Here is a 22099-nt window from a genome sequence, read left to right on the forward strand (position 1 = left end):
AAGGCTAAAATTAACAACTTCAATTAATTTATTTTAATGTCCTACAGATGTTGCACAAAAAAGAGGGAAAGGTACATGCATTACAATTCAATCTGAGCTTACTGTTCTTTTTTTCTTATTAAAACATACAATTGAAATTATAAACTTTTTAAAAAATGCTTGAAAATAGAAAATGCACTCAAATCACTCAACATAGAAAGAGACTCTGAAATATGTAAGAAACTTTCATTCAAGCTAGCACACAACCTCCAGATAGCCTACATAACACTACTCTAATATCTAATGTCCCCTTGATATATCTAAACAGGATGTACTGCAGAAAACCCCCAAACTGAATACAATATTTGCATATCAACAAGGTGTAGAGAAAACAGACTTTCTGATTTAGGATAGCTGCATGTTTTGGTGGTTTAAGGCACTTCTGTTTCTCGTAATCACACTCAAGCTCAGCTGCTGATTACAGCTGTGTAAGGTATGAAATTTGACCAATGGTACAATGTCCTTGTTCCTCATTTAGTGCTTAATCAGTTTTGAACCTAAATGTGTAATGAATAAAAATCACTACATTCTTCCACAAAGTGTTATTTGCAGAAGGTTTGGTTAGCCATGTATATGAATGAAAATATCACATCTATCTGGTATTTCAGTGATTGTGTGCTCTACTGATCTTATTGCATGGTATCTCCATAGCACTATCTGTATTTTTTCAGAAACTTTGCTGAATCAGCTGCAGTTAGCTCTGGTCCCATTGTTTCTGCATGATATCATTTAGAATTAAACAAGCCTACTCTATCTCACAGTCAGTTCATGCTCCTCTGCTGTGTTGCATTATTTATGATATTTAAACCTTTGGTCATTTGCATGCTGGCACTGAAGTTTTTCAGTATGATATGTGTACTACTTAATGTATGTGGTGGCTTGCTTGCTTGCTTGCTTGCAATGTTTACATTTACACATATATCTACTAGTGCTGTCAGTTGATTAAAATGTTTAATCGTGATTAATCTAAATGTATAAATCTTTTCCTGTCAAAACACATTTCTTTCTTTCTTAGAAAAAAAACAAAACAATGTGTAACAATATAATGCTTTATTAACATTTTCCAAACAAAGCCTTCCACAGTATAAAGATCTAAGTGGAAGTTTGACTAATTGGAAGAACTAGTTTCCCCACACATGTTTCATTTTCATAGCAAGAGGCATTAAGTTTGTTAAACTCTCATCCCCCACAATATTAATCAGCTGGCTGAATGTGTCTGTCCACTTTTTTTCAGATATCATGAAGCCGCGTTCATAATCGCATCAGGGCATCAGCATCAAGCGCCACTTTGAACTCCACATGAAAAGCGCTTGCAGACAGAAACGTCTCTTTCTGAGTTTTGGTCATATTTAAGACTTGCTGTACTTCTGTGGTAGTTAAAATTCACCTTACTTGGGCTGAAAATTATTTGATTTCTGTCACAAGTTCCATCTAGGCTTGTTTTGTACAACAAATAGCATTAAGAGCATCCTTTCCCCATCAATTTATCACTGACACTGAATCACTGAATATGCGTCAGTGTATTGACCAGTGTTTATGCGTTAATCACGATTAAGAAAAATGTACGCATTAAACTTTAATTAATCACCTCTGATAACTTGCTAATTGTGGCAGCTCTAATATCAAATTTTTCCCTCTGTGACTGTTTTGTGGGCAAACTTCATCCATTTTTATACGTGGAGCAACCAAGTATGCTACCTCTTAACAATTCCTGAAAGACCCACAAAGTTCTCTTTAGTTATTTAATGGACTGCTTCATCCTTGCTGAGAATTTTCCTTTCTAACCAAACGATTTGGTCCATTTTGATCATACACAGGGGTGTCCTGTGGCCCACCTCATTACGTGTCAAATGGGATTGCCCGTGGGGCAGTGTTCCAGTTTGGAGATATGGTGGTGTACTCATGTTATGCAGGCTACACCATGGAGGGTTCTAGCAGGAGTGTGTGCTTGGAGAATAGCACTTGGACCCCACCCCCTACCTGCAAAGGTAGCAGTAGAAATTGCCCTTCAGTCCCACCTGGCTTTGACTTCAAAGGACTTTCCTTCATCTTTACAATTCTTTTTGACTGGGCTTGCACAAACACAAATGAACACAAGCGCTGGCTGTCTGGGCACTATAACCAATAGTGTTTTTACTGCAAATGACTACAAAGCAACACTGCTAGTCAATGGCTTCAGATTTAAAACCCTGTGAGGCATTTTTGGTGTCAAAAGTCGCAGTACACTAAGGCCAGAAACATTCTTTACCCAAGTACGCATAACCAGATGAAAGGACTTGGCCAATATGTGGTTTGTTTGAACAGGTTAATGTGCATTCCTTGTGGTGGTAGGAAACCTCAGTGTTCAAGTATATGCCATTAATCTGGATGTGTTATTATTCAGGTGAAATTCAAATTGATACTAAAATTAAAAAGCTGTAACACTACCAGACATTCTGCAGTACCGGTAGTACCAAGTTTTGGTACCAGTGCGCTTTCTCACTGATTACCAGATGCAGATGCAAATACACAACAAACAGTCATAACAGTTTAAACAGTCATATACAATTAAAAATGTATTCAGTATACCCTTGGCGAGTCATTAATGTAAAAAACAGAGACAGTTATGTCTAAAGTGAGCGTAAGCAAAATATCAGTTTATATATAATTTATTTACTTAAATTACAAATTAGTTTTGGCTGTGGTATCGAAACTGTTATGAATTACGTCAGACACATTGTGACAAAATGCACAAAATCAACTTTGCTTTGCTAAAAGCATCTGCATTCACGTACCTGTGCATATTATTTTTCGACCTTTGTAATAAACATAATAATAAACTTGCTTCAAAATAATGAACTTTATTTTTATAAAGTTCCTTTTAAAGGTTACACTTTTCATGGTGAAACATATAAATGTATATTAAAAAGCACATGAAAATATACATAAAAAATATACCCAATATCAACATGCACTTCCATTGCATTAAAATAATAATAATGATATTAATAATACAAAATAAAAGATTGGAAACCAATCAAAGAAAAAAGTTATAAGATTGGATTATGCATACAAAACCCCAAATGCCTATGCACTTTCTGTATGATAACTATCCCAGGCTAGAACATGCCCTAAATCAGCCAACGTTAAAATACACTGCCTGTCCAAAAAAAAGTTGCAGTTTGGATTTAAATAAGCAGATACTTAAGAGCCATGATTGGATCATTATTGCAGGGATTAATATGTTTCAGCTGGCAACAATTCTTTTAACCCTAACTGATGCAGTGTGTAGATTTCCATTTCTTAAACAACCATGTCGGAAGATGTATCCCGTGGTCATTAAAAAGATGTTACTGTGTTTCAGGAGTGGCTAATTATTGTCCTGCATCAAGCAAGGAGATTGCTGAAATCACTAGAATTTGGTTAAGAACTGTCCAACGAATTAGTAAAACCTTGAAGGATAGTTTCTTTTTTGCCGTCATCTTCGCGTAAGAATCTTGAATGATCGTGATCAGATCAGTAAAATGTCACATCATAAAAAAATCGACAGTAGAACTCACGGCTATGTTTAATAGTGAAAGTAAGAGCATTTCCACATACACAATGTGACTAGAACGTAGAGGATTGGGATTAAACATCTGTGTGGCCTCAAGAAAGTCACTTGTTAGTGAGGCTAATTGGAAAATAACGAGGGAGCATAAAGCAATGGAAAAAGGTCATGTGATCTGATGAGTCCAGATTTATCCTATTCCAAAGCGATGGGTGCATCAAGGTAGGAAGGGAAGCTCATAAAACAATGCACCCATCATGCATTGTGCCCACTGTACAAGCCTCTGGAGGCAATGTTATGATCTGGGTTTGCTTCAGTTGGTCAGGTCTAGGCTCAGCAAAATTATGCAGCAATAAAATGAAGTCAGCTGACTACCTGAATGTACTGAATGACCAGGTTATCCCATTAATAATTAATTTTTTCTTCTTTGACGGCACGCACATATTCCAGGACAACAATGCCAAGATTCATCTGTCTCAAATTGTGAAAGAGTGCTTCAGGGAGAATGAGGAATATTTTTCATTTCCATAAATTGGCCACCACAGAGTCCTGACCTTAACCCCATTGAAAGTCTTTGGGATGTGCTGGAGAAGACTTTAAGGAGTGGTTCAACTCTCCCGTCATCATTACAAGATCTTGGCCAAAAATGGACCTGCAACTCTGGACAGAAATAAATATTGTGACATTGCATAAGGTTGTCGAAACAATGCCATGTTGAATGCGTGCCATAATCAAAGCTAAACGCGGCCCAATTAAATATTAGAGTATGCTATTTTTTTTTGGGCCAGGCAGTGTATTTGGGCAATAAGGTCTGAGAAGCCATTTTATTTAGTATATATGGATTAGATAAAAGTATTTAGGACACATTTTCATTAAACATAATTTTTATTAAGCAAATGTTTTAAGTGCCATCCTTCCTCAAGAAGATTTAGTCCCTTAGACATAAACAATAACAGAACATGTTCTCTATGGGTTCTATGCAGTGATATACACTGTTAGTAACAGTAACTAGGTGAACAAGTGTTTTGCATGATATTTGTTACTATTTCATGTAATTTAGTATGACTGGTAAGCTATATTAATCATTCAGAATCCAGGAGCAGAACTATCCATTTTATGATAGCCATTGAATAACAGGGTTGTCCCATACTTATAGATTTTATAGAGATGAGCTTTGGTAAGGATGCCACTCTTTTCATCAAGTCATGACTGATGAGCTATGAAGTGCTTTTCTTTTTGGCATGCTTGTGCTTTAACTCTGATTATGCAAGAATCATCCTCCTCAACCTCTCTTTCTGTCTTTTGAGTCTTTGGGCTTGTTTGGTTTGGGTGCTTGTTTAAACCAGCTCTTACCAGTGAAAGTTCACAGAGGTCTGAACATTCATCTAACATTTGGATTTTCTTGCTGCATGTTTTGTGTGCCATTTTGGAATGGTCGTGGAGAGTTTCCATACTCGAGGAGAGCTGCACAATGATTGTACCGTTTATTCTGTTTTAGAGATGACATGATTTTACTCAGTGTTACCAATTATTATTCATGATTGTGTGTTTGTACAGCTGTGTGTTGGCTCCAGTGTCAGAATGGAGGTGTGTGCCAAAGACCAAATGCTTGTTCCTGTCCAGAGGGATGGATGGGCCGTGATTGCGAGGAGCGTAAGTCATTCCAACGTACAACACACACACATATAAAACAATAAATATTAAAATATTCACTGGAATGGCCAATCTCTTTTTGCATCTCATTCTCTCATCTCCTGTCTCAGAGTTGCTCCTCCTACTCTCTTGCTCTCTCACACTAACAAACCATCAGAGATAATTCAACAGAAACAAAAACTCCTATCTTTGGTCTCCTTCAGAAAGCCATAACCCTCGGGTGTGGTGCATACATGTGTAAATGTGTGAATTTGCATGCATGAATTTGTGGGAAATGGAATCAGACAGAAAAGTAAGAGCTAGAACACAGATGTTGATGTTGCACAGTGAAACAACAGTGAAGTAGCATAGTGGCTCCAAAAAGTGTTTGGATGCTTAAGCCACACTTGTGTTTGCTTGTGAATGTATGCATTATTTAACAAAATAACAGTTGCATTTAATTAATTGGAAAGAAATCGATCTATCGACCGACCTACCTACCTACCTATACACACACATACACACACACACACACACCAATCAGCCACAACATTAAAACCACCTGCCTAATATTGTGTATGTCCCCCTCGTGCTGCCAAAACAGCACCAACCCGCATCTTAGAATAGCATTCTGATATGATATTCGTCTCACCACAATTGTTGGTGCCAGACAGGCTGGTTTGAGTATTTCTGTATCTGCTGATCTCCTGGGATTTTCACACACAATAGTCTCTAGAATTTACTTCGAATGGTGCCAAAAATAAAACAGCAGTAGTTCTGTTGATGGAAAAACAGCAGCAGTTCTCGTTGATGGAAACACCACGTTGATGAGAGAGGTCAACAGAGAATGGCCAGACTGGTTCGAACTGACAAAGTCTAATGTAACTCAGATAACCACTCTGTACAATTGTGGTGAGACACAAGGGGGACCTACACAATATTAGGCAGGTGGTTTTAATGTTGTGGCTGATCTGTGTTGATATATTAGGGCTGTCAATAGATTAAGACTGTAATAAAATTGTGTATCTATGTTATATTAAATGCAGCCATCTGCATCCTACCTTGTCTCAATGGAGGACACTGTGTAGCTCCATACCAGTGTGAGTGCCCAACAGGCTGGACAGGCACACGCTGCCACAATGGTAAGAGTGTATGTTTATTTAAGTGTGGGGAATCTTGTTTGTATGATACAACAATTAATAACAGAATTTGGGAACATCATTTGTTTTATTCAATCCTGACAAGTTGAGACTTATTATATTTAGCCTAGTTATAACCTCACAGCATTTAATTACTGGCAATTAATGGAGTCTAAATAACATCCACCATTTCCCCCAAGCTATTTATGATCTGTCTTCAATTCAGAGTTTAGTCTAAGACTCAAGTCAACTAATTCTAAAAAAAAAGTTGCTTCTTAGGGAAACATCTCTTGCCATCATTTTAATTTTTTTTGCTAAACTGGTTAAACTTAAGAGATATAAATTAAGGTGGCTTGCAAGAGAGTGATTTGATTTCAGGGAGAAGGACCTCATGGTGGGATGTAGGGATTGCTCAATCTCCTGGGGTCATCCTATGTCACACTGATGCTGTTGCTAGGCAACGCCTGTGACAACAGTCCACTAATAGTGATTTGCAATATATCCCAGGAGCTCAAGTATTAAACAAAACACATTGAGTGAATAAATATATAAAATTGCGTTATTATTGGGGATGTTTTTATTGATAAACTTCCCTTCAACTAGAATTTTTTGTTCAGTTTTAATTCACGTTTGGTTGTAATTTGATTTATATATATTTAAAAATAAATATATACACTCTAAATTGATGTCATTTTGGTGCCTGTGTATTTTACGGTTCACTACCCTATTTTTTTAGTAAATGAAATAATGTTAATATACCAACCTACTTAGGTTTTAAAAAAAATCTGCTTTGCACTTTTAAATGTTCTGTAAACCCCCATAGTAACACAGGTGATAAAACAAAAGGCCACATGGGCTACGTTCACACCCCAGCTGAACGTGGCCCAAATCTTATTTTTTTCACTCACATGTGATGTGACACAAATCTGTTAATTGGCTGACAATGTGAACAGCCAAAAGCATTTTCAAATCCGATCTGGGCCACATTCATATGTGGAAATAAATTGAATATGTATCTGATTTTTTCCAATTTTTACAGCTAGGTCAGATTTAATGTAATTTTTTTTTTTACATCAGTCTATCTCAACATTCGTCACTTGCATGCTTGATTTTACACTGTAATATGCCTTTTAATCATACAAACTTTTAATTTCAAGTCATATATTTTCTAGTTAATGCATTCAGTTCATTTTTAAGACAAGAAAGGAAATTTTAGGCTTCAACAGTTGGGTTCAGCAGTTCATTTGAATTTCACATAGTAAAATAAGCACATGAAAGCATGCAGAGGTAACACGGCTCTTTGCTCATGTCACTCATGCAGAAAACAGTTTCTGAATTTCTCAAACTGTTTCAAAATGTGAATGCAAGCAAGTCAATGCAAATATGAAAGAAATTGCAGGTAACAAATCTTACCTTACATATATAATGCAGTTTTTCCTGCTGTCCTTTAATTTGATTTTGTCTTGTTCATAATGTTACATTCTTGAGCTTCAGTGGTAATTCAATTCAACCATATGACTGCAATTACTTTATTTAAAATATTTTTTTTAGCTGGCCTTCCATCACTTGCAGATATTTTATTAGATATCAATTAAGTGTCCTATTTGGGGGAAAAAAACAAAAAAACGCTAATAACAATTTTAATAATTTATGTCTGGGTTTGTTACACAAATGCTCCATGTTATAAGCATGGGGGTCAGTTAATGAGCTTTGGCTGTTCAGACTAGTGTATTTTGGGCTACATTTAAAATGGCACGTGAACAACCTTAAAAAAAAATCTAGATTTGAACAGAAAATCTGATTTAGGCCACATTCATGATGAGTGGCCCTTCTAGGAGCAATGGCCTATAGATATGTATAGACAGCGCTCGAGTTGAGGGGGTTGACAAGAGATGCCACCCCCCTTGTTCAAAGGAATGACAAAAAAACATCGCCTTTGTAAAACCGCCATCCCTCTCACCATCCCCTTTAGATTAATTATCATGTATTACTTAGAATTAATAGTGCAAATAAAATGATTAAATTCTCTCCTAATGATAAATAACTGTGATTGGACTATCAGATTTTAAAATCCAACAATCCAAAGAACTGTGAGGTTGCAATCCTCCAGTCAGATCTTTATGCTTGCACAAATATTCTACAAGTGTTATGCTTTTTTAGGCAATCTGGCAACCATGAGCAAGGTGTTGAGCTGAAACTGCACTCCCCTTCATTCACCAAAGTGGCATTCAACTGATCACAAAGTATAGTGGGGACATTAATAAAGTGAAAAATTACTATTACAATTTGAAAAACAATTTCAGAACTTCGGAAACTACTTCAAAGAGTTCTCATCAAAAAAATCTTCACGTGCAGCAATGACAACTTTGCAGATTCTTGGCATTCTAGCTGCCAGTTTGTCCAGATACTCAGATGACATTTCACCCCACACTTCCTGTAGCACTTGCCATAAATGTGGCTGTATTGTCACGTACCTTACAGTCTAACTGATCCCACAAAAGCTCAATGGTGTTAAGATCCATAACACACTTTTCCAATTATCTGTTGTCCAATGTCTGTGTATAGCCTTCATTCCTCAAAACAATAATTGAATGATGAGTCTCTAGAGAATGTTGTTTCTTTTTTGCCATATTTGGCCTAATTTTGACCTTAAGACATGTCAGTCTATTGCATACTGTGACAACTCAAAAACAAACATAAAGACAATGTTAAGCTTCATTTAACAAACCAAATAGCTTTCAACTGTGTTTGTTGAATAATGGCAAGTGATTTTCTAGTACCAAATTAGCAATTTAGCATGATTTCTCAAGGATAAGGTGTTGGAGTGATGGCTGCTGATGATGGGGCCTGTCCTGATTTAATCAAAAATGAAATTTTTCAAACAGTGATGGTGCTGTTTTTTACATCAGTCATGCCCGGTCTATACCGTTGTTGTGATATACAAAATCACAATACTACAATAATCTTCTGTCCTTATGACCTGTTAAGAGCAAGCTTGCATTTGAAATGCACTATTATATGAAATGTACATTGGATTGATGGGTTTGGAGAATCCTGTGACCTACACTCATACAATAGTTGCTGTACAAGTTTTACTGGTTAGGTACTGGCTATTATTCAGCTGTTGTGACTAGTCTCTTTGTGTTTTATCTTTATCTCAGCCTGTGTTGATTTATGAGGCGTGCTTAAATGTGTCAGAACAAAAGCATGTAGGGCAAAGTCCTCCAAATTACAGGGGATATCTCTTGTGAAGAACTTACCTGGTTTTGTTACAAACCAGCCTTGTTTACCTAAATATATGTTTCAAGTAAGTTTAAAAGAATTGTGGAGGTGTAAAGTTAAGTCTACTTTATGGTTACTGTTTTTGTTGTGTTCCTGTGACCTGCAGTTGCAGTTCCTGAAAGGACATATGAACTACCAAATTAAAAATATTTATCTTCTCTACTCTTGCACGCTCTCCATTTCATTGACTTTCGCTTTATTGCCAGTCACTCACTTGCCAGGACAGTGCGCACACCTGACGATAAAGGTTTGAAATCCATCGCAGCTTTTGCGACAGGGTCGTGCGATGTTCTACTCGCAGATTAAACTGATGGAATAAGAGATACTTGATACATTTCTGAAGCAACAACTGCACGATTTAAACCGCTTTACTATCACCTGTGCAGGTGAGGAGAGGAGAAGCTTCAGCTGCTCTCTCATAGAAGAAGATATATCTCTCATCCTGGACCAGCAACTTCCATTTGTGCTTAAAAATGAAAATGTATAGCATGACATAGATTAATTTTAATTTTAAATAATAATTAAATACTATTATATGATTTACAATGCTTAAATAAAAATTATAATATAATAAATTGAAGTAATAGTATTCAGTGTGTTTTGATGGAGAACCAATATTTTTTTTGTTCTTTTAAGAGATTTTGTATTATGTTCAAAAGAAAGAAACTGAAAAACTGAGAAACTATAGAACCATTTCTTAAATCTTGTGGATGTTCCATGTTTTCTTCACAGCTCATACTGAATGGAAAAGGCCAGTTAATGTAATGTGACTCATTTTGATTTTTTAAATCAGCTGCTAAATAAAAAACTGAAAGGGAAAAAATAGGTAATATTCAGAAACTGAAAAAAGAAATTGAAGGACAAGATGCATCTTGATGCAACGAGAATTGTTTTAAAATCGAATTGTTACCCTTTGAATCGTAATCGAATCATGAGGCCAGTGAAGATTCACACCTCTATTTTGGCAACATGACAAGTTATTCAAGTTACACAGTTATACTCTGATGTCTGTAATAAGTAGCTTAATGCATAGTAAGTGGAAATAAAAGTTCATATAATGTTTAACTTCTGTATAATGAAAAGTTTAAATTAATATAATGTTGCTTTAGAGGTCTATAACTGTAAAGTGTACATATTCTATGTGAATTATTCAAATCAGAATTAGCTTTAGTGCTATGTATGCTTACACACACAAGGAATTTTTCCTGGTGATAAAAGCTATCACTGCAAGAATTCAAAATACATATAATGAAACTAAAATAGAATACAGTAAATAAAATATATAGAGAAATACAAAATAGAACAGAATAATGCATGAACAAATTATATTTACAGATGTAGTTATGTGCAAGGGTTAATGGGATTATTTGATATGTGTTCACAGCGGTGTGTTCCATGCCATGTTTGAATGGAGGCAGGTGTATCCGACCCAACAGGTGTCATTGTAGTCAAGGATGGGGAGGATACGACTGCTCAAGGTAAGCCATACACAATTGATGGACATGTGTTCAGTGAATCTCATGTGGCATGTTTATGTTAACATATGCATATGGAGCACTAACATTCTAAACTAGGAGTTTCCTGTTGATTTTGAATGTTAAGACATTATAGAGATATATACATCCTTTAAACTCTGTGTGTCAGTATGTTAATTTTTGTCTTTGACACACCTAGTTTAATAATGGTAAACATGCATTTCCCAGGGCACTTTAGTTGGTATGAATCTAAACACTGTGTTGGCAAAGGGAGTTATACGGCTGCCCTTGGTCTCTGAGAGTGAACTATGATTAATTGTTAACCGATACAGCTACTATTAAATTAGTGATTCATTCTTTTAAGTAATTGGCTCTGTACCAATGTCAAGATTTCATTGACCAAAAGAGCCTCTCACTCGAGTACTATTGATTTGCTGATTTTTCCTATTAGTGTTTCCAGCCAGTCTGCTGGTATCCATATCCCTCTGCTAATTAGAGGCTGCAGCTATCATTAAAGGATAGAGTGATTCACAATTAGATTTACTTCATGCTTCGTTAGTCAATTAATCAAATGAGCTCTTAGGACTTGAAGACTTTCTCTAAACTATAAGAACAGTAACCCCAGACTGATTGTTTTGTTTTCCATTATATTTGGAATTATATTCTTATATCATATAAAGGACTTTTAATCAGTTTCTTCAAAACAAAATGACTTACAGACCTCAAATATTATTCTTAAAACTTTGTGTTCAGCAGAAGAAATAAAGTCATACACATCTGGGATGAAAAGCAGACCCATTTAGTAAAGATATTAATTATTTATCCATGTTTGTAGAATATGATATTTGAAATGGTTTTCCTTAAAAACAAAATCATAATATGTGTGTGTGTCATTATCTATATATATAGATAATGACACACACATACACACACACACAGCTGATGTTAATGTTCACCCATGTAATAAATATCTGAATCTGAATTTTATTTCTCATCTTTCAGAAAAAGAAAATCTGCATACTTTCATTTTTAATGTGCCAAGCTACATGAGCTTGAGTCTGACCGTGTTGGAACAAGAGGCCTTCATGTCAGAAACTTGTAAACAACTCATTTTCTCTATCCCACCTAAAGTCCTTAGTGTTTTTGTAAATTAAAGCTGTATTTTTTCATGTAGAAAATGAAACAGTATTAAATATATGCTGCTGCTATATACATGAACTTGTTCGATGTGTAAAAATGTTGATGTGATTGTCCAGTGTACATGTATATAAACTATTCTTGTCATGTTTTTATTCAAACAAAATAGAACCATAAACCAACTGTAATTCTCACTTTCTCAGTTAATTATGAAGAATTTTCAATTAAACTTTCAGTTTGTTTTACCTGTCTCTCTCATATGACTTAGTGAAGTAAATATTTGAATAATTTCTTATGGACAAAGTATAGAAACCTGTAAAATTCAACTTATTTTTTTAATTTAGCGTTTTCATTTCATACAAAGCCAACATAAAATATACAGCAGGCCCAAATATTCCTTAAAAAAAAAAAAAAAAAAAGTGTTTCAGGAATGCATTTTCTCTGTTTATAAACTAAAATACAAGAGCATTTCAATTCCTTTTAATTTACTTGTACTGTAAATATATTTACTTGATGTCATACATTCTCAAACCCATGCTGGAAAGTCTAACCTGTGTTGAGCTATTACAATCATTGGTTTGTGTAAATGAATGTGTGCATGTTTGTTTTCATTTAAGATTGTTGATTTTCTCTTCCAGCAGAGCTTGATTTGAGCCAGAAAATTCATCAATCTGCAAAAAAAAAGTTGTAAGAACACAGTTACATCTATGTTAGTTTTTCAAAAAAAACAATCCTCAATTACAATCCACTGGTGAAAAACAAAAGTTTGTTTTTACCCATCCGAAGTAGGGGATCAAATAGGCTGAACAGTCAAAGAACAGGTACTGTAAACACATTTCTTTAAGCTAACTCTAGAAATTGAAAATATCCAAGTATTTATACCTTCTTCCCATGCTTATAGAAATGGAATGTTGGCATACATTTGATGTCACAGGAACTAGCCACATCCTAGAGAGATGGAGAATGATTTAATAGATTTATTCAGTCTGGTATTTGATGATAAACATATTTAATGCTTAAAAGGCATAGCATCAAAATTAAACTTGGAACGACCAATTGTTTCAATTATTTTTATTTAGCTTAAAAAAGTAATATTCCAGGTTCAATACAAGTTAAATTCAAATCAACAGCAGTTGTTGCGTAATGATGATCACCACAAAATTAATTTTGACTCGTCCCTCCTTTTCTTTAAAAAAAATGTAAGTAAATGGGGGCTAGTCCATAAACATTCAAATACTCACTGTTTCGGGGGCCCCGAGTAGCTCAGCAAGTAAAGACACTGACTACCGCACCTGGAGTAAGTTCAAATCGAGGGTGCGCTGAGTGACTCCAGTCAGACTTCCTAAGCAACCAATTGGCCCGGTTGCTAGGGTGGGTAGAGTCACGTTGGGTTAACTTCCTCGTGGTTGCTATAATGTGGTTCTCACTCTAGGTGGGGCATATGGTGAGTTGTGTGTGGATACCACAGAGAATAGCATGAGCCTCCACACACGCTAGTTCGCCACGGTAATGCGCTCAACAAGCCACGTGATAAGATGCGTGGATTGACGGTCTCAGACGCGGAGGCAACTGAGATTCGTCCTCCGTCACCCAGATTGAGGTGAGTCACTACGTCACCAAGAGGACTTGGGAATGCATTGGGAATTCCAAATTGGGGAGGGGGAAATTTTTTTTCAAAAAAGTAGTCATAAGACAAACAATATGCGTGTAAACTTGATTTTAGTGTGAGAAAATCGCTTACTAAACTTTTTGTGTAAATTTATAGGCAATTTTACAACTTTGTTGCCATGTAATGTAGTCAACAAACCCTAAAATGACAAAATTTCCATTTATACAATTTTACAGCTCAAATAAAGTTAACAGAAGAATTAATGCAAGTACTTATATAATTATATGCTTCACATTTCTGCCAGTTAACCCTCCAAAAATTGGCGCACATTCACTTCTATTGTAAGTGCCGCAATATAAACTTGATTTTTATTTTTTAAGAAAAGGAGGGACGGGTCGAAATTATTTTATGTATTAATCAAAATGCTGTCAATTGCGCTTAACTTGTACTGAACCCGGGACATTCCTTTAATTGATCTTTAGCATGAATCTCAGTCGTAAAAAAGGTCCACTGGATTGTCGGATGTATGGACTGTTATCAGAAACATCAAAAACAGCACAAAATCTACTTGCATTTGCCATCCTTACTTGCAATTTAAACCATGACATTTCAACAAACTGCAAACATTTACAGAGAATTCAGCTCGCGCACGCACACACCCCATAATCTGCTTTGCAACACGGCATTGTAATTAAAGTCACTGTAACCAAAACAACATGGGCAACTATCAGAATTGTACCATTCTGGCCCTGTCCTGATCTAACTCGTATTGCTGAATGACAGCCAATATCCCTTCTGAGCGTTATCCTGTGTATCAAATAACACACTATCAGCAAAGCCAATCTGGAGAACAGCAACCAGCTGAAGGGGTGCGCTGGGATGCTCTAATGCATGCACATCCAGTTTTCATCCCAGGCAAAAGGATTGGTCTGTATGAGAGTATGCAAATTCAGTTCTAGGCTGCTTATAAACATCATGTTTCTGTGTAAATTGCTATGTCGCCCATCGTTGTCAATAAAGGTGAATCTGTGTAAAAGGGTGTTTTTCTTAATTGGAGAAGAAAAACCAGGTCACTAACCTGTGCATCATCCACATCCACCTTTAGAAACACCACATTTTTGTTTTCTGGTTTTTCAGACAGCCCCTGTGAAAAAAGAGGCGGTAGTAAAAAGCAAACCACAAAGCTCGCAATCAAAGAGCTTCCTTTGAACTTCAGTTTTTCATTCCTTCTGCTTCATCTGGGAAATTTGCATGTGCTTCATTTCCTTAACCAATTATCAATTCAATTATATTTAAGTGAAAACAAAATTAAGCACGCAGCAAATTTTATATAGTTAGTACAGGTGCCTGAGATTGTTTTTTTGTTGTGCCATTGGTTCTCAACTATACCAAAATAAATCCGCACTTATAGGCTTATTTTCTTTTCATCCTTCTCTTCTTCCTTTATTAATACTATCATTTGCATTCTGTTAAGGATTCAGGCTTCCCCCACGGTTGCCTCGACAACACAGCACAACATTGCAGCCACTCCCGATGATTCTGGAGGCCTCTATAGAATCATGACATGCCACTCTGAATCCTGGATGCGGTGACATAATTTGTGCTGTATGAATACTCACTTTAAAGAATGGTGCAATGTTCTGGCAGGGCCCGCACCATGTGGCTGTAAAGTCCACTACCACTAACTTGTCACCAGCATTTTTCAGAGCATTATCAAAGGCAGGCTGCGAAAAAGAGAGAGAGAGAGGTTGTTACTCATTTAGAAAGTAACATGACACATTCTTTTCTGGAATCATGTAGTTGAGATTCATTCAAATGTGTGCGTCATAGTGCTGTGGTTTAAGAAGGGACTGGTGTTCCATAATTATGGTCTATGAGGAACCAGGAAGCATATACAGAACGGTTTCTTATCACTCAATTATCAGCTGGGAAAACCGCCCATATCCGCATCACTTAGTCCACTTCCCTGTAATTACACTGCTTTAAGACAAGTAGCTGATGAAGCTGTGCAGCAAGCAGAGTAAACAATGTCTTGATGGCTAAGCACATAGTATTTCAAACGTTGTGCTTTGCAATGACTATAATGTTTTTGCAAAATATACAAATTTTACAAAGTTAATATGTACGTGTATACATTAATGGTGAAAATTTTTACTATATAATGTATGAATTGAATACCTTTATTTAACCCCTTAAATGCATGCCTCTGGTCTTTGGTAACCGGGACCTCATTCCACCTCATCATATTTTTGGAGTTGTGACCACACCTATTTAGTATTCCTCAATCTATCTTGTGTGTGTGTATATATATATATATATATATTAGCTTAAGTACCAAAAGTTTATTGGGTCTTTATGTAATAGTCTCAGTTTTATTAAATTTTTACACTTCCATAAATTATATTTATGATTATTTCATATCTATATATTTACCAATCACATGATATCCATTTCTTTGTTTATAACAAGAGAAATTGAATTTCAGCGCAAAATCTGAATTATTTGTATTCCATATGCGTGTACACATACAGTAGGCCTACATATTATACATGCTATTTCTTATTCAAGGTAGCGCTGATGTGTCAGTGATTGACTTGTTTTATATTTGAGGAAAAAGCAATGTGCAAGTAAACTATAGCAAATACAACACATGAAAAGTATGATATGACTTGCCATTTGGGTGTACTGAAATGATGTACTAAACCTGAGTAAACACTCGTACGTAGATTATATGTATGTACCCTGTGTATCTTTTTATGTTACGTTTAGCCAGAGATTATTTAACAGAGATTTGGCACTTCAGTTAAAATGAATTGGAGAAATGCTTAAGCTCTGAGCGTCCAACAGATGTAGAAAGGAAGTCCTGCCTTACAGATAAAAGAGCCAATCCCCTTTTAAATAGGCTACAGACATCGTCTGTCAATCAACTCGTCAATGCGCATTAGCTATGCAAATTACGTTTTTTTAGCATAATATGAGGTAAAGAATCATTATTGTCAGATTTTATTGCTGATTTGAAATATGTTCTTTGATCGTAATCTTGACCAACCGTTTTTGAGATTTTGGTCTTTCTCCATTCAGGTAGATAGGGGCTTTACTGGCATGACTGGAAATAGCCTCCTGAGAGCGTTCCAAAGATTGCCGACAGTGGACTGACTTGCTAGAAAAACTTTGGTGTAGCTCAATATGTGTTTGACAGCCAGTTCATGAAATTTCAGTGAAAGTAATGAATCCTGTTCTAGATTTGTTCTGATGTGTTGCAATATCTCTTTGATATATGACAAATAAAATAGCTAAATATATTTGATTACATTATTTTCTAATTATCTTGAAAATATATGAAACTGTCTGGGCATTTTTTCTATCCATTTGTGATAGACATACATCTGTAAAGACCCTAAAATGTAAGTGTTTGATGAAATTCCCTTGCATTAAAAGGTTAAAACTTTCGAGTTTGTAAGCAGAAGCGTGGAGCAATATGAGGTATGCTACTTGAATTGCATCTTTATTAATGTTTGACACGCAAGTCTAGAACAGCAACACTCTACAAACCACATGTGAGTACAACTGTGCAGGTTTTTGCACATGCGAGCAATTTATCACTGATTATCACGGTTCAAATCAAGCATATGCCCTATTTAAAAATGTGCCAAAAACAATGGAATGCTCAATCCTTGCTTCCAATTCTTGTAAAGTTTAAAATATAGCCATTCATTAAGTTAGGGTACAAGTGCAACTGCTCTGTTGATCTTTAGACCTGTTGTTAAACCTTCATATTTTTTACGATGTGAAGTTGCCGCCCGTGTTCCGACAGCCTGTTTCGAGAGTTTCAGTATTTGGCATTAGTCGTGTGGTTATTAAATTGCTATCCAAACATCAAACAGACCTACTACTTTTATCTATTACAAAATTAAAAGGATCTATTAACAACTTATTTGAATAGATTTTATCAATAGACATCACAATAAGCCATATTGAATTATAATATCTTAAAATATATATATATCTATATATATATATATAAAGGCATCGTAAATACTGTTATTATATTCTTACCTTATCCTCAATTATCAAAACCATTTTGGATGTCTTCTGACTGACTATTGTGTACGTTTGCTCGGACGCGCCTACTTCGGTTACAGCCAAAGACGCAGGAGTGTCATTAACGTCGTATATGAACGCTGTTGTTTAGCCCCGCCTTTATGATGACGACGACCCAATCATGGAATACTGAAATCCCGTGACTCCGCCTCACCGCACGAGTACTCAACAAACGATGATATAATCAGCCGGAATAGTTGGCTATACGTTATATATCTACGTTTTGTGTAGCCTGAGATTGTGATATTTTATATACTTCGATACAGAGTAGAATATTTCAATTTATCTAGAAACAGAATGAAACGGAAAGGCAAACAATCCTGATTTTGCTATGAGCTAGTCAGAATGACTTGACAGATTCCAGGATTACTGTACGCACCGTGACGTCACAAAGGCTTACCAAGCATTTGGGGAACTAAACTATGAAAGAGCAATAGGACAATTACTATGCGTCAGATTAAACAGTAGGGTTTACATGGGACTTTAGTTTGGACTTCTTATATACTGGCACTAGATTCAGATTCAAATAGCTTTATTGGCATGGTAAAAGCAAAGCTTTACATTGCCAAAGCATGGTAACATTAACTATGCATACATACACATTTACACACATATTTATGCATTTAAAGGAACAGATGTTAAAATACAATAATAAAAAAAATGGAATAGTAAAAAGTGTAAATAAAAGCTGTCAGTTCTATGTTTCCATTGAACTGGCATAGTGTTTCGGTTATTGTTCGGTGTGGTCGTGTTCCACTGGTTGTCCTTTTGTCATAGCAGGACTTTACATATCTCGCAGCCAGGTTTTGGTTTGCTGGATTTTCTCCAAGTAGGTATGAAAGTTTGTCTTTGTGTTGAATCTGATTAAAGTCTTTTTGATGGGTGGTGAAGTGGGGGAAAATTGTTTCCCTAATTTGTGCATAACTAGTGCATGATGTTAAAAAGTGCAGTTCTGTTTCCATTTCATTTAGTGGGGACTGAATGTCTTTTGGCAGCCAGGTCTGTCTGTGTCTGCCCGTCTCTATGGTGAGGTTATGTTCACTGTGCCTGTTCATGGTCAGGACTTTTCTTTGTTTGGGGTCATTGATTGTGCTCAAGTATTCTGTCCTTTTATATTCTCTGTTTAGGGACAGATAGCATTCCAATTTACTTTGTTGGGCTGTTACTTCTGTCCAATGTTTAAATAATTTGATTTGGTCTAGCTGTTGTTTTGTTCTGGGTTTAGCTGGATATGTTTTGGATTGTATTGTCTGTTATAAATCCCCATTCACACCGCAAGCGGCGCCCACGCAATGAAGCACCACAATGCCATTCATTTTCGATGAGTGCGACACAAGCTATTGTGGGGAGGGACAAGACAAGTTGGGAAAATTTTAACTTTTTGCAAATGATGAGCTACATTCACGAACATTATACATTAGATATTTCAGTTTTATCTTCTGTTAATGCCTGATCTTCTGTAAAGCTGCTTTCAAAATATGTGTGTTGTTAAAGGCACTATACAAATATAAATGTCTTGACTTAACTCAGAAGATCTCTGCGAGGAGCTTCCAATGTCGACCCTGCAGGCTCGACTCGGCGCTCAGAACCGAGCCGCCGCGCGCCTTCCGTTCGCCAGCGCAGGAAAAGCGCCGCTTCAAAGGCTGCCAGAACCGGTGATAGAAGCGACTGCCTCGCCGAGCCTCTCTCTCAAGCATCGCTCTCACCCTCCCCGCCCCGGACGCCGCGAGTTGCCGCCCAGCGGCCGCACTGCTGCCATCTCGGAGGACGAGGCGGAGGATAAGGGCTGTTCCATCATGGCTTCGGACAGCGAGGAGTGGTCAGGCTCCCACGCTCCTCCTCGGCCCAGGAATCCAGCAGGACCAGCGCCCGAGTCGAAGGGGAACTGACACGCCTCCTCACACAGGCCGTCGACCGCCTCGGGCTCGAGTGGTCACCGCCCCTGAGCAGGCTCCCAACAGACTCGACGGCTGCTTTCTTCAGAGCCGTCGCCGCGCAACACCCGCGGCCCGGGCCGCTCCCATCCTGCCGGAACTCCACACTCAAGGGCTACTCCTCCATCCCCCCGGTCGAGGATTCGGTGGCAGCACACCTTTGCCCGCCCTCCGCGAGATGCCGGTCTAAGCCAGTGCTCCCGTCTAAGGCCTGCAGAGCGACTTCCGCCTATGTTGGCGCGCCTATTCCGCCGCCCGGCCAAGCGCATCTGCTCTGCACTCCATGGCCGTCTTACAGATCCTCCAAGCGGACCTTCTTCGGGAGTGGGATGAGAAAGGCAGGCACCCAGAGGCTGTTACAGATCTAAGAAGCGCGACGGACCTCGCCCTTCACGCCACCAAAGCTGCAGCCCAAGCTCTAGGGAAGTGCATGGCCTCGCTGACTGTGACCGAGAGACATCTGTGGCTAATGCTAGCCGACATGGGAGAAGCAGAGCGCTCCACGTTCCTCAACGCACCGCTCTCTCCGACCGGTCTCTTCGGCTCCGCGGTGAGTTGCATTGTTGACCGCTTTTCAGAAGTCCAGAAAGCCACCCAAGCCATGAACCTCTTCCTGTCGCGCTAGCTCCTCTGCAGGCCGCCCACGTGACCAGCCTCCTGCACGAGCCTCTTCACAGCGCCCAGCTCAACAAAGTCAGACTTCTCAGCGTCGACAAGGCGGCCGCCCTCGATCGCGCTCAGACAGCCGCCGCAGACCGCCGCCCCCCCGCAGGCCTCGGTCTAAGGTTGCGCTGAAACCTGAGCAACCGAAGTCCTCCTAGCCTTGTTGAAAAAACGACGGCTCAGTCCCGCGCGGCGGACCACAGTCAAAGCTTCAGCCCCTGTCAGTCCCCTCTCTCAGGCTACTACAGTGGTGGATTCAGCAGCCAACAAGCCGGTGATACTGCCCGCTTGCCTGCACTCAAACGCCGTTTCACAGCGACCCAAAGAAATCTTGTAAAGAGCAAACATGCCTTATGTGTAGAAAATGTGCCCACAATCCAGTGTTCACCCCTACACACAAGCATTACACTTCCCGTGTTCCTATCAGAGCCCACTCACATAAAGCGGACACAGCCCGCTCGAGTGTTAGAGTCAATAAACGCGCCCACCGAATCTGTGCGCGCCCTTCTCTGGCCGCTCTGTCACACGACCAGCCTTATGTGTAGAAAATGTGCCCACAATCCAGTGTTCACCTCTACACACAAGCATTACACTTCCCGTGTCCCGATCAGAGCCCACTCACATAAAGCGGACACAACCCGCTCGAGTGTTAGAGTCAATAAACGCGCTCACGAATACGTCGCGCGCCCATTCTCTGCCCGCTCTGTCACACGGCCAGCAAACACTTCTCTGTATGTAAGTCCAGTGCCCGTGACTATGCTCGCGCATCACTTAACAGATGTGACTCTTTCCCCATTCACCTCAATCGGAAGTCACTCACAGAACAGCCTGTCCCTGCTGTCTGCGAGCAGTCATGCATAAGCACAGTAAGCGCTCACACATTCTGTTCAGCTGCTGTGTGCGGCAATCAGGCGATTTGGCCATTCACCCTCTAGCGTTATGCTTCAAAGCATGGGAAGCTATCCCAGGGATATCCAAATGGGTGTTAAGCACAATAAATCAGGGCTATTTGCTACAGTTCGATCGCCGCCCTCCCCGCTTCAGAGCTCGGCTCGAAACTATTGTGAACACGGAAGCAGCCTGCATGCTTCGTTCAGAAATAGCAAACCTTCTGTGCAAAAGGGCCATAGAGAAAGTGCCGCCTCGGGGTTTTACAGCCGTTATTTTCTTGTTCCCAAGAAAGACGGCGGCCTCAGACCAATATTAGATCTCAGGGGTTTGAACAAGGTGCTTGCAAAAAGACCGTTCAAAATGCTTACAATCAGGAAACTCCTCGCGCATATGCGCCAGGGGGACTGGTTTATCTCTCTCGATCTGAAAGATGCCTACTTTCAGATTCAGATAAATCCCGTCACAGGCCATTCTTGAGATTCGCCTCGACGGCCGGGTTTATCAATACACCGTCCTTCCGTTCGGCCTGTCTTTAGCACCCGTACTTTCACGAAGTGCATGGATGCGGCGCCGCACCCCTCGCGGAGTCAGGGCTTGCGAATTCTGAACTATTTGGATGACTGGCTGATTATGGCACAGTCACATACGGAGCTTCTGTCTCACAGAAC

General features: G+C 38.5%; 2 protein-coding genes across 3 annotated transcripts in view; one reads left to right on the top strand and one right to left on the bottom strand.

The window, feature by feature from the left end:
- Window positions 1–12758, top strand: part of LOC127655044 (sushi, von Willebrand factor type A, EGF and pentraxin domain-containing protein 1-like) — a 105891-nt gene extending 93133 nt beyond the window's left edge. The window contains exons 45-49 of one of the 2 annotated variants that reach the window (XM_052142640.1): window positions 1857–2027; window positions 5126–5221; window positions 6247–6342; window positions 11006–11099; window positions 12099–12758. In XM_052142640.1, the coding sequence (XP_051998600.1) occupies window positions 1857–2027; window positions 5126–5221; window positions 6247–6342; window positions 11006–11099; window positions 12099–12129 (488 nt within the window). In that variant the 3' untranslated portion in view covers window positions 12130–12758. The remainder of the gene's footprint in view (window positions 1–1856; window positions 2028–5125; window positions 5222–6246; window positions 6343–11005; window positions 11100–12098) is intronic. The other variant, XM_052142648.1, reaches the window with a different exon arrangement.
- On the bottom strand, window positions 12592–18062 carry txn (thioredoxin). Its single transcript, XM_052142660.1, has 5 exons — window positions 17899–18062; window positions 15462–15566; window positions 14921–14986; window positions 13116–13181; window positions 12592–12904 (listed from the first exon to the last, which is right to left on the bottom strand). Exons 1-5 carry the CDS (start codon window positions 17920–17922, stop codon window positions 12842–12844), a joined length of 324 nt encoding a protein of 107 aa, XP_051998620.1. The 5' UTR covers window positions 17923–18062; the 3' UTR covers window positions 12592–12841.
- Between the last annotated feature and the right edge of the window lie 4037 nt (window positions 18063–22099).

Source organism: Xyrauchen texanus, chromosome 2, assembly GCF_025860055.1.
Source record: "Xyrauchen texanus isolate HMW12.3.18 chromosome 2, RBS_HiC_50CHRs, whole genome shotgun sequence".
Classification (NCBI taxonomy): Eukaryota; Metazoa; Chordata; class Actinopteri; order Cypriniformes; family Catostomidae; genus Xyrauchen; species Xyrauchen texanus.

Excerpts from the sequence above, each read along its gene's own strand:
- txn (XM_052142660.1), bottom strand. The coding sequence starts at position 17,922 with ATGGTTTTGATAATTGAGGATAAG. Across the intron at positions 15,567-17,898 it reads TTTTGATAATTGAGGATAAG|CCTGCCTTTGATAATGCTCT; the intron begins GTAAGAATATAA and ends TCTTTTTCGCAG. Across the intron at positions 12,905-13,115 it reads TCTATAAGCATGGGAAGAAG|ATTGATGAATTTTCTGGCTC; the intron begins GTATAAATACTT and ends TTTTTTTTGCAG.